The sequence below is a fragment of the Erithacus rubecula genome (genome assembly GCF_903797595.1).
Source record: "Erithacus rubecula genome assembly, chromosome: 14".
NCBI lineage: Eukaryota > Metazoa > Chordata > Aves > Passeriformes > Muscicapidae > Erithacus > Erithacus rubecula.
In genome coordinates this window covers 16,393,183-16,406,194 of record NC_136666.1, presented here as the reverse complement: position 1 = coordinate 16,406,194, position 13,012 = coordinate 16,393,183, and the positions used below count along the sequence as shown (strand labels likewise).

Sequence of the window (13,012 nt, the reverse complement as noted above, 5' to 3'; positions counted from 1 at the left end):
TAGATTTGTTTCTTTGTTTGAAAATTGTAAAACTCTCTTTTTAGGATGAAAGGAAACCATTCTTTGCTCAGACAATTTACAGAACAGGTTGAGTGATAACATCACACGTTGCTCTTTGCAGTACATCCGTGTGTCGTATGACACTAAACCAGATTCTCTGCTGCATCTCATGGTGAAAGACTGGCAACTGGAACTGCCCAAACTCTTAATCTCTGTCCATGGAGGCCTCCAGAACTTCGAAATGCAACCAAAATTAAAGCAAGTGTTTGGAAAAGGTCTAATAAAGGCTGCCATGACTACAGGAGCTTGGATTTTCACTGGTGGTGTTAGTACAGGTAAGTAATTGCCATCACTTTTAGTTTACTTAAGAATTCAGTGATGTTCATTCACTAATCTTTCCCACAGGCAGAAGATTTAAGTCTATTTGAATGAGTCATTACCCACTAGACCAAAAAAGAAGCATTGTAATCATTTGTGTTAATCTCCTACCCAGACCATAAGATTTTCCTGGATCAGTGTTGTTTTATATTACTCTGTGTTTCCCCTGCAAACAGATTTCAGCCTTCATTACAGTATCAAGGAATCTACCACTAGTTCTAATACACTTCTTTTAGTGCATGGTTATCCTTGTTTCCTACTCCAAATTTGCCAAGCTTTAGTTTAGCATGTTTGTTTTTTTTTTTTTGTACAAAGATCTTTTTATTACTAGAAGTAAATTTCCTGCTGTCATGGTTTGTGTCCAATGAATAATATACATTGAGATGGACAAGGGTGCACATTAAACTGTGGCAAGTTAGCAGTGGGGTAAGTCATGCACAGACTGAATTCAGAACAATAATGTGAGAAGATAATGGGGCTTACACACAACCATTACAACATAAAACCATTGTTACATTCCATGTTCTACTATAAAGTACCAGTACCAGTTTAGCAGTGAAAGCAACCCAGTATCTCCATGAGAGGCAAGATGAAAATTCTGTTGTTTAGTGATCAATCTACAGTGCCAAAAATGAATTGAATTAATTGTACCCATAGGTGTCATTCGTCATGTGGGAGATGCCTTGAAAGATCATTCTTCCAAATCCAGAGGACGAATCTGTGCAGTAGGAATTGCACCTTGGGGCATTGTAGAAAACAAGGAAGATCTAATAGGAAGAGATGTAAGTGTTTAAGAGAAGAGCTGTGTAAAAAATAGATTGTTAGTATTTCTGAAGCATTGCATTTTTCCATTTCTACAGGATGCCTAGAAGGTGAAATTTACCAATTTCTTGAAAACACCTGTTGTTTAAGTGTATTTCTCAGGTTGTCATGTTTGACCTAAAAGTAAATGTGGAATTAATGAGCTTTCCATTGCTTTCATAAGAAAAATCCTCTCTGTGGTGACAGTTTCATGTCCTGACTTCAGTGTGGCACAGTGAGCCTCCTACAAGTCATGTAATGGTATTTTATGTGTGCAAGGCTGGCATTATTATAGGTGGGTACTATGGAATGGCAAATGAATTGCTAGGAACTCCAAATGAGAAGGTGTTTTCTAATGGACTGAGAGGATTATGTAACAACACAGTGTGTGAACAAGGAGAGCAAGGTAATGAGCTTAGGGGAACATGCAGAGGAGTGCACAATCTGACTGCCATCCTCCAAAGAAAACCTACTGTCAGGAGTGCAGATTTGAAATATAAAAGCAAATTCCATTTCTAGTTCTCCTCTGGTTTTGGTTATTAAGGTTTACTTGTTTTGTTTTCTCAGAAGACTCTGAGTGTGCCTCTGTTTGGGTCTGTGGGGCATTTTCCCATTTGATTCTTAGTTCTAATCTAAGTGCATCTCTCCTCTTGATACACAGGTAACACGAGTTTACCAAACAATGTCAAACCCTCTAAGTAAGCTCTCTGTGCTCAACAGTTCCCACACCCACTTCATTCTGGCAGACAATGGCACATTAGGTAAATATGGAGCTGAAGTAAAATTACGGCGTCAGTTGGAAAAACACATTTCCCTCCAGAAAATTAACACACGTGAGTACCAATGGGGCAAACTGTCACCATAATGTCTTGAAATGGGGGAAGGAGGGCTTGAAGTATTTGAAAATATGGAAATTAAAGGCTTCTTCCAGCTCTTTCCAGTGGCAATGTGGTCAGGACTGTGTGACTGGACTAGAACATGTGCAGTCTGATAAGTGGTAGAAGATCCCATATAGAACCAGACAGAAAAAACATAGAGTAAGGATTGCATAAAGGGGTGAAGAAAAATTGACAAATTATAGTGAGGAGAAGCTTCAAACAGTGAGAATCTAAGGAAAAGGAAATTCAAAGACTTTTTTCATTTCTAGCCTAGAAGTCATATGCATCAGTAAATATCCAGAATGAGGATTTTTTACAGGATTTTTCACAGGATTTTTTCCTGCTCACAGGAGTCCTGTGAAACTTAGCAATTTCTGATTCTGAATCTTCACACTAGCCTTTTATTTTCTTATTTATATAGGGATTTGTTTAATTTGAAATATCACACTCAAAATTCTTTGATGTTAGTGATAAATTTAGCAGACATTTTGATTTTAATGATAATTAAGACATTTCACCTTTATTCCTTTCATAATTGGAGTTTTGTGCAGTTTTAAAATTTCTTCCAGTCATTATGACCTCACTAAAATAATTTTCTAGGACTTTTCTCATAATTATTTAGAAAAAAAACCTTTTAAAGAACATATTTCGATTAACATGTAAAAAAAAAATTAAAGGTGAAAAGATACATGAACTATTTAAAAATAACCCTAAAACCCTAGTTAAAAATGGTCCAAAAAAATGTTAACAGTCTTGAATTCACACATCAGTTAAGAACATCCAGAATGACAATTGCATTGAACTCCACAGAAGTTTCTTATAGGGTCTAAGTGATGTTGCAGGTAGATGAGAAAAATCAAGTAGAATGTCAGGTAGAGCCAAAAGCTCCAATTAGACATCAGCCATGTGGTATCCAAATGTTCTGGGAAATCTCCAAGTGCTGCCTTGTGTCTATGGTGAGCCTAAGGAACAGCCCAGGAAAATGCTGCCCCTGCCTTTGAGCAGGGAGGCAGTGCCACAGATGGAAGCAACTCAGCCTGCTTTTGTCATTTTTGACTTCTGCAGAAGTGCTGGCAGAGCTGTAAGGTTGTAAAAGGGAGCATTGGCTTGGAAGATCAGGAATTCAGGGCCCAGAGACAAGATGTTCTGTGTCATTCCTTGCAGTTTTTAATACCACTGGGGCTTGGGGATATCAGCTCTGACTTAGGTAGCATTTGATGATTTTTGTCATGAGAAGGGCAAAGTTGGGAATACACATAGAAAGCTGTTCTGTGAAGGGCAGCAGTACACCTGCTAGTTACAGCATAGAGGGAGTTGTTTTGTTTCTTCTTAATCACTCCAAGCACAGGCACCTCTGCTGGGAATCTCAGGAGGAATCACTAAAGATTTCATGGACACACAGGCCAGCCCATGCTCTGACTCCTCCTTATCAGAGCTGGGCTGTACTGACAGGAGGATGTCAGGAAGCTTCTACTGTTACTGTGCATGGTGTTCCTGTTCTTCAGAGAGAAATCAAGGTTGAAAATATGAACTCTTTCATGTATTTTCAGCCAAACAAACAAAGTGCATCTTTATAAAGCGCTGCTCATTTCACAGATTAAGAACTGAATTCAAATGCTTATGAGAGTGGAATTAGTCAGCATTCAGGTAATGTTTTGTCCTTCATTTCCCTAAGATTTTTGTGACCAAGGCTACTGAGACCATGTGACCTGTGGGCTTCCCTTTGTCATCCTATGCCTGGAGATCACAGTGAGGCAGGGACAGCAAAGGGATGCTCAGCTGTCGTCTCTTCCATCGGCCAACCATTTCAGCCTCACGATAAAAACACTGATTTCTTTCTTTTATCTTAGGAATAAGCATAGGTATGTCACCTTACTGAAGACTTCCCATAGGTAACCAATGAACAGGTAAAGCATCAAAGGCTGGGAGCCATCCAAGTAACAGTGAAGCTGATGAAGCAATAGCACAGTCATGTCAGCTGCTTTTTCTGTGCCTGGTGTCTGTTGAGAGAGGTTACAAACATCCACCAACACTGAGTGGATAAGTTATCAATATGGAGCTGATGCAAAAGCAAGGGCAGAAAATACCTTACTCTTTTCCTTTTGGCTTGGAGAAGAGCATATGGACATTTTTGCTCACATTGGCTGTTTACTGGCCATCATTTTTCCTAAGGGCTCTGATTGGAAATGGTACTCTAACACAGAAATCACATCCACTTATCTCAATTTCTTAAACTAAGTTTCAATTACACTTTTTTTCCCCTTGTTTCTGTTCTGGTTTTTGCAGGGCTGGGGCAAGGTGTTCCTGTAGTGGGGCTGATAGTGGAAGGAGGTCCCAATGTGATCTCCATTGTGCTGGAATGTCTGCGGGAGGATCCCCCTCTGCCCGTCGTCATCTGTGACGGCAGCGGGCGAGCCTCCGACATCCTGTCATTTGCACATAAGTATTCAGAAGAAGGAGGGTAAGGCTTCAAAATCTTCAACAAAGCTGTGTGGGACTATATACCTTGCTTTCATAGAGATTTATTAAAATAAAAAACCCTCAAGGACAAAATGCTGGTAACAGAGGCATTCTGCTGTCAGTCAGCTTTTGCTGCCCATTTGGTCTTAAACCTGAAGTTAATGAGAGCAGTTGTTACCATTGTGAATGCATGTTATGGTCCTTGGAAATGAGCTTGTTCTCAGTACAGCACACTGTTGTACAAGCTCCATCAGGGTTTGCTGCACTGTACTTGGTGTTGGGTTGGGCATGGTAGAAGCAAGGACAAGCTCTCAGAGGTAACTCTTTTCTTCAGGCCAGGGCTGAGGTTAATTAGTGCATGGATTTGCAAAATTTTTACTGGCTGATACTGCTGTGTTGCTTGAATGAGCTTCACTTCCCAAGAGTGTCAGACCAGCTGTGGAAATTTTGGACTTCCTTCATTCTCTTGCTTTTGCCTTCCAGCCTAACACCTCGTATATTGTCTTAATTAACTGTCTTGTGTTGAAGATAGAATCTATTTCCTTGACAGAAGCTGAAGCTTAGCTTGGATTAAATATTAAGCAGGCAACTAGTGTTGCAAGCACTAATGGACATTATCTGGTGAATTAGAAGAGCAGCTCTTATGCTAGATTTTGTTGGTGCTTAGATATAGCACTTATTTAATTGCACCAACAGTATTTATGATTCAGCAACTTTCCTTTCTTTTTCTCCTAAGCTTCCTTAGTTTAGATCAAATTTTACTTGCCTTTTTTTTTTTTTAATTCATTCTTCCTATCAGCTCACAGATAACTGAAAGTGCTTATCAAGATCAGTCTCTCTGAGATATGCTCACTGCATGACTTTCCCTCCAGTGACAGTGCATATGATGCAGTGTCTGATTTTTTTCTCCAATAATTATGATAAATGTGTTCATCTAGTAAGGCAGATGTATAATGAGAATTTTTTGCCAGTCCAATCATTTTCTTGCAGTGAACTTTGAATTTTGCAGCATCTTTCAGGCACCTGCTGGTAATGTTTACCATAATCTGAAAATACATGTGTTTTATTGGGAAATGGATGGAGATTGAAGGGCTGCTTTGCATTGCTTTGGGAGACCAAACATTTCTGACCTTTCTAGCATGTTTTCAATCTAATTTCTTTAATTATCTTTTGGATTGTTCATTTGTTTCTCAGTTGGGAATTATGAGGTTTCAGATCTATTAGCAAGTTCAGTCCTCTGTTTAAGACCATAACCAAGATAACATCAGAAATGTGAAGTATTTTGGGGTTTTTAGCTCTATGCAAAGGGACTTGGAACATTTAGAGGCAAAGGTTGGGGTCCTGTAAGGCCTAGCAATAAAATTCTGAAGACTGAACTTATACACTTATGTAAACATAAATATATCTATGGTATATGAGAGGAACACCTAGAAGTTATAGTTTCATAAATAGCAATCCTGAATATATATTCATTCTGGGAATGTCTTCTTTTATGTCTCACTTTTCATTTAGGATAATAAATGAATCCCTTAGGGACCAGCTTCTAGTAACCATCCAGAAGACCTTTAACTACAACAGGACTCAAGCTCATCAGCTGTTCATCATTCTTATGGAGTGCATGAAAAAAAAAGAACTTGTAAGTATCCTAAAAGTAGTTCACAAAGGTAGTTTATAGAGTACTTCCAAGTGCCATTTTCCCAGGGCTATAGTTTAAACTTATTTTCCCCCCATATAGCTGCATTAAATGTACACATTCATTCCTAAGCATAGGCCAAGAAGGAATTACATCTTCTGGAAAGCCCCAAAAACAAATATCAGATTCTTCTCCTGTATAAATTGATAGGACACTTCTATGAAAGTTAAATTTCAAAGAAAAATTTAGTGGAACTGTATTTTTTGGAAAACCTTAAATTGTAGAAAATGATACAGCTGCACCATTCTGCTCTATTTTCTATGCACATGTTTAGTGTTTCTCTTTCCTGTGCTGTAATTTTGAGTTTGGTTTTGTGCTGCCCTTTAGATCACCGTGTTCCGCATGGGCTCGGAAGGGCAGCATGACATTGAGATGTCCATCCTCACTGCTCTCCTCAAAGGTGGGTTTGGAATCCTTCACTTGGATTCTAGCAAGTACCTGAACATGTTTGGTTAATGTTCAGATTAGCATGTAACATAAAATCTAGATTGAGAATTTTTGTGTGGCGTTCCACCTCTTAAAGCATGGGATGGGAGTGGGGCAACAACTGTACTGCTGATACTGCAGCTCATTTTATTGCAGTTCTAGTATACATTCATAAAATTAGGAAAAAGATGAAAAGCTGTCTGGATTTTTCCAGGTCTCAGATTGTGCCATTTAAACCTTAGAGAAATAGGATTGGTTCCATATTTAATTGGGGTTTGTTTGTTTGCTGAAACATCTGTTTTCTGTCTGTGGGTATACAATAGTTATATACAGGCTCTGATACAGGCTCTATATCATTGAGATCTCTGGAGACCCCAAAGCTAATAAAGAGGGGAATTTTTACACTTTTATGTACAGTATCATAGTAGGAGCTGAGAGGTATCTTTAAGAAGATTTGTATGTTTGTCTTTAGCATCAGAATAAAAGTCAAAGTGGAAGCTTAAGAAAAAAAAAAAAGGAGACAATCTCATCAATCCTTTGGAAATTAGGATTATGAGGTTAAATGGAAGATGCTATAAATCAATTGGATGAATCCACTGCTTTGTGTCAGAATTACTCTAATGGCAGTATGATATGGAGCCAGGTTTGTGGTTTTCTAGCTGTTGCAGAAGGCTGTCCAGTCTTGTTTCATCATGTGTGAAACATCTGTGTGTTTCTCTTTAGGTACCAATGCATCTGCTCCAGACCAGCTCAGCCTGGCTTTGGCCTGGAATCGTGTAGATATTGCACGCAGCCAAATCTTTGTCTTTGGACACCACTGGCCAGTAAGGCAAAGTTTTCTTTGTCATTTTGTTTGTCAGTAGTTTAAATTAAGTTGTGTAATATTTGCACCTTGGATTTTGATGCTGCACTAGCAGTAATGGTGAAACACTGCAGTTCACCTGTGTAACCAAAATCTTTTATTTAAGCTATTTTCATGTCTCACTTTATTGATGCTTTGTGCTTAATTGTGTGAACCATCTGATGCTGAATTACTCCAAAGTCTCATGAGGAGAGCAGTCTGAAAGAGGCTGTAAGAATGAAGGGAAATAATTTTGGTGGTTTTTTTGCTTAGTTGTCTTTCTTGTAACTATGCAATAAAATGACACTCAAAGGAATACCATTCATGTGCATGCTGTGCATAATGGAGAAACTTATTTCATTTGGAAGCCTGTATCATTAAATTTAAACACATGTTGCTGCATATTCAGTTTTATTCTTTCACTTCTAGTAATGTGATTATTTCAATATTCAAGGTTCATTAAAATGCTTTTACAGAGAGGATTTAATAATCCTAAAGATTATGGAGTATAACTACTTTTAAATATTGAGTTGGATGGAATGCCCCAGTCTCCATGTTACTGTGGTTAGATTCAGAGATCCCACCAAGAACTGAAGCCTGTGACTGTTTTGACCTGGCTCATATTTCTCCTGCACTGCAGTTTGTGGAAGCAGCACCAGCCAGCTGGGGCTCACTGTTATTCCAGGTTCATAGAAGAACAGCCTGTGCTGCCACTTGGCAGTTGCAGTTTTGTCCAGGCTTTTGAATGGATTTGAGATAGCTGGGCAGAGGAGAGATTTTTTTAGGACTAACAACACCCCCAGGAAAGAAGCCTTGTTAAAGGCTTGGTCCTGTAATTGTCAGTGCAGATCACAGGTAGTTATAATCCAGTTTTCTTCTCTGTGGAGTTTATGTAACCTATGCATTATCTGGAGCAAGTTAAGCCTCCAAATCACAGAAAAGTAGTGTGGTGCATGTGTGCCTCTGTCCTGGGCAGATAGTTTGAAAGAGGGAAGGACTCCAGCTGAAGGATAAATGTCTCTAGAGGTGTAAACAGAAGTACAGTCTGCAGAACAGAAATGAGCCAGTGAGTGGCTCCCTCTCCTCTCCTCTCTGCTCTGCAGTATGGATGCTGTTTGGCATCATGCAGCATTCTTGTTAAGCTCTTGCTGTCCAGCTCTTGCTGCTATTTATTTTGACAACTCTTGCTGTCCCAGTCCTCTCACAAGGATTTTATTTTTCTAGATAAATCCTCCCTGGTCAATCTCCTTCACTGTCTTGACGTTCAGTGTTACTAAGTTAGACATAACAGCTCTTTGAAAAGAGTAAAGCTGTGACTATGTAGAAAGGATCTTAAAAAAGAAATAATCATTTTTAGTTGACTCAATGTGAGAAGTGATGACTGGAGGGGTGAGATTGGTAGAAGTGTGCTCAATTAAATAGTTACTGTAAGATGAATTTGATTTCTAATATTTAATGCATTATAAATACAGCCTATAGGAAGCCTGACAGCTCCTGATGGTACAGCTCCTGAGAAGGAAAAGAAATCCCCAGCACCTCAGGCTAAAGCAGGCAGAGGGAAAGGAAAAGGGAAGAAAAAGGGAGGAAAAGCAAAAGAAGAACCAGAAGAAGAAACGGACCCAAGAAAACTTGAACTCCTGAACTGGGTGAGATAGAAGTATTTGTATAAAAAAACTGCTGAAGATTTCTTTTTTTCATTCTGAAGTACAAGGACAGAAGCAAGATACACACTTTGATTCTGTAGAATGCTCTTTTGCACATTCCCACAAGATCAGCTGTAGATTCTGCAGGAATGCTCTGTAGTGTATGAGCCAAGAATCCCTCTCTCATGCCATGTGCACCACATGGAGTCATATCTCAACAGTACAAGTCAATACTGAGCTGCAGCATCTTCATCCCTGCACTTGTCAGAAGGAAATAAGACTGTCAGTCAACATCTTCCTTCTGTGAATCTGTTAGTTTAACTTGTCCCTAATGTGTGAAGCATGGTATGCCTGGTTTAGTTAAAAATACTGAACAAAATGATTGAAAGCTACACATTGAAAGACTGAAAGCTACAGTTGTATTGCTAAAGGTTTGGAAAACTCATCTATCTCTATTCACTTCATGTGTTTAAAATGTTACTTTCTAAATTCCTTTTTACTCACAGACTAATCGACATATGTGGGAACTCAGTCCATTTCCTAAGTAGTGAAAATGGCTGTGGTTGATTCTCAGCCAAGTCATTTGTGCTCATGTGGTCTCACATTCTCCACCCTGCAATTCAGGTGAACTCCCTGGAGCAGGCTATGCTGGATGCTCTGGTCCTGGATCGAGTGGACTTTGTGAAACTGCTTATTGAGAATGGAGTGAACATGCAGCACTTCCTGACTATTCCTCGCCTGGAGGAACTCTATAATACTGTGAGTGAGCAGAAATGCTAAAAAGCCCTGTGCTGTTTTGCCACAGAAAGATTTGTAAAAAGGGGGTATTACACAGCTCTTGATAGAAAGGTTCTTGTCACTGTAGCCAAGTTCCTTCTTTTCACCCCTCTGGGGTGTGATGGCACATGGTTGTTATCTATTGCTCTGCTTAAGGTGCTAAATCATTAATTGTGTTCATGTTTGCAAAGAATCTGAAGAACTGAAGCTCTAATGGACCATGAATTATTTTTGTTTCAGAGACTGGGTCCACCAAATACGCTGCATTTGCTGGTCAGAGATGTGAAAAAGGTAAGCAGTGTTCCATTTATGTGATTGCATTAGCCATGTGAATCAACAGTGAAAGCAAGCATAGCGTGGGGCCAAGCAGGCATTTGAAAATAGATGGCAGCTCTTAAGAAAAGTTAAATGTCTCCCTGTGGCAACAGTGACATCAGTCTAAATCGGGTGTGGCAGTGCCAGTAAATTAAAAACTAAGGAGTTAACTAAATTAAGATCCTGTAGTGTAATATGACACTTGAGATTTAGGTTGATATTGTTTCCTCTCTACAAGAAGCTCCCAAAGCAGCATTACAAGGGAGGAGTTGAAGGAAAGGCCTGCTAGGTTAACTGGAAGCCCCATTAATGACTGCAGAATTTGTCATCTTTTCTTTGTTTCTTTATGTGTTTTCCAGTTGTTTTTCTCCCACTATTTCAACTTTTGCATAGGAGAAAATCTCTTCTGTCCTAAATGCGTTATTCATTTGTTTCCATTACATGAAAATTTGTCCATTATATGTGAATGGGGGGGGGGGTATTGTGAGATATGTCATGTTTTCTGTCTTTAGAGGTACTGAAGTTTTATTCAGTAAAATTCAGCTACATGAAATCACCTTTATTAATTTCTGCAAGGAAATCTCCCAGTTATTCCAGGAGGTTCAGATGTGGGGATTATGCAGTACTGTGTTCATGTATAATTCATACTCATCTGCTTCATCTGACAAGACTTTTCTCATTCAGTGTTGTCACTGTGAGGGTCACTAATGTTCTCTGCATTCTGCTGTCTGTCTGTCTGTCTGTCCTGTTTTCCATTTCATCTCCATGCTCAGAGGCAATCCCGGGGATTCAGCTGGGTTAACCTGGAGGTGATTGTTGTTCATTATAGCAGCTGCTCAGTGGTGATGTAGAATTGCTGTAGGATGTAGCTTGGATAATGAAACACCATTTTTTTTTTTCCAGTGGAGTCAATACAATTATCTAGCTTTAGCTGTAACTGCTGAAATTAGAATTTGCCTTTTGTTTTTTGATTCTGGGCTGCACATTAAACATGGTCTGCATTGTAGTGTCAACTGTAGATAGTATGATGAAATACAAGCTTCCAGTAAAAAAGTATTTAAAGTGTGATTGTCAGAGATACTCACCATGAAATTGTCATGCTTTTATACTGGATTAATGACAATCAGCATGGGATTTCTCAGGTTCATGAACATAACCCTTGTAAATAACATAAACTTGTATGGACACCGATGTATGAGTAAATCAAATGAAAATTTGTTCAGAAATGTGAATTCTGTTAACAATAAAACCGAAAAGCTATGACCTCAAAAATTTTCATTATGAATCAGCTAATTTCATACAAATGTTCAAAGACTGAACCCAGTGGCTGTAAATAATACTCATGTGCCAATTCTGATGTATGTCTAGCCAGGCAACTTAATCTATGTCATGTTTTCTTATCCTAAATCCTTATTAAGATATGGTTTGTTTTTTTTCTAGGGAAATCTCCCACCAGATTATCATATCAGCCTCATAGATATTGGTCTTGTCCTGGAATATCTCATGGGTGGAGCCTATCGCTGCAACTATACTCGGAAAAGTTTCCGGACTCTTTATAATAATTTATTTGGACCAAAGAGGGTAAGAATGAGTTCATTCTGGATGTGGCCATTGTGCTGATGCTAAAAAATAAGTAATACTCTGTTCCTTTGTTTTTGTGGAACGCTGCATATTAAATCCTAAAGTGAAGCTGCAAGGTAGAAATTGAAAGTCCAGGAATGAAGTTATGTAAGAAAGTTGTAAGATATTTTTGTTAAAGGATGTGAGGACTGAGTGATGGTGAATACACTGATCTGGAGGTGAATTTCCTCCTATTCCAGTAGTTTGCAATCCAAGTATTCCTAACTAATTCTTCAATTTGAATTAAAATCTTTCCTTTGAGTGCAGGATAGATATTTCCTAACCCATTGTATTCCTGCAAATGCAATTTAAATGAAGAGTAACTAATTGCAGCATTATTTATACAATCATTTGTAACAGTAAGTTTCATAATAAATGCTGTACATTTGTAAATAAAAATGGGTTTGCTTGGTATTGTTTGGTCTTTGAAATTTTCCTCCCATCTAACTGATTTTCTTTTCTATTTTTCAATATTCAGCCAAAAGCTCTTAAACTACTGGGGATGGAGGTAAGTTAGATTTATTTGAAATAGTGGCATTATCAAAGCATTTATTGGTACAGTTCTCTTCTTGCTCTTAGTTTTTTCATTATTACAGTGATTTACAGAAAATTTCAGGATATTCCATTTTGCAAACATTGTATTAAATACTTATGACCAGATTTTTTTAAGAGCTGCACATTTCGAACTGCCTAAAGCTCTGCTTAAATGGTCTTCAGGCAGTTTTTAGTACTATTATGTAATAACATGCTTTATGGTGGAACAGATTTAATTATTCTTGTGTATACATTAATGATATTGAAAAGATAATATAATCCAGTAGTGATTTTTATGGCAAAATCTCCTTTAACAATGAAATAACAGTTTCTGTGCTTAAGGATGTTTTACCACAGAAAATGCATTTAACTTGAGTGAAAACCAAGGTGGTCAGATGCTGCCCTCCACTATAAAACATCATGGCACCATGTTTTGTAAACAGTGATGCTGATCTAGAATTTTGGGTCCAGCCTCTACTTTAATTGCTTGTGTGTCTGCAGAAATGTGTAATTGAGCAGAAACTAATCTGGGATGATACTTAAAATCTCACTCTGTTTTGGAGGTAGTTACTTTTGTTTCTGGGGAAAAAAAATAAACAAAAAAGCACCAAAAAACCACTATAGACCAGGAAAGCATTGACACCAA

The 13,012-nt window shown here is 38.3% G+C and overlaps 1 protein-coding gene across 3 annotated transcripts in view; it reads left to right on the top strand.

Annotated features, from left to right (window-relative positions):
* Positions 1-13,012, top strand: part of TRPM1 (transient receptor potential cation channel subfamily M member 1) — a 91,557-nt gene that overhangs the window by 58,802 nt on the left and 19,743 nt on the right. For all 3 annotated transcript variants that reach the window (XM_079318117.1, XM_079318116.1, XM_079318118.1), the window contains exons 5-16: positions 122-335; positions 1,036-1,160; positions 1,841-2,012; positions 4,344-4,518; positions 6,030-6,153; positions 6,538-6,610; positions 7,360-7,460; positions 8,950-9,123; positions 9,745-9,879; positions 10,138-10,188; positions 11,653-11,793; positions 12,311-12,340. In XM_079318117.1, the coding sequence (XP_079174243.1) occupies positions 122-335; positions 1,036-1,160; positions 1,841-2,012; positions 4,344-4,518; positions 6,030-6,153; positions 6,538-6,610; positions 7,360-7,460; positions 8,950-9,123; positions 9,745-9,879; positions 10,138-10,188; positions 11,653-11,793; positions 12,311-12,340 (1,515 nt within the window). The remainder of the gene's footprint in view (positions 1-121; positions 336-1,035; positions 1,161-1,840; positions 2,013-4,343; positions 4,519-6,029; positions 6,154-6,537; positions 6,611-7,359; positions 7,461-8,949; positions 9,124-9,744; positions 9,880-10,137; positions 10,189-11,652; positions 11,794-12,310; positions 12,341-13,012) is intronic.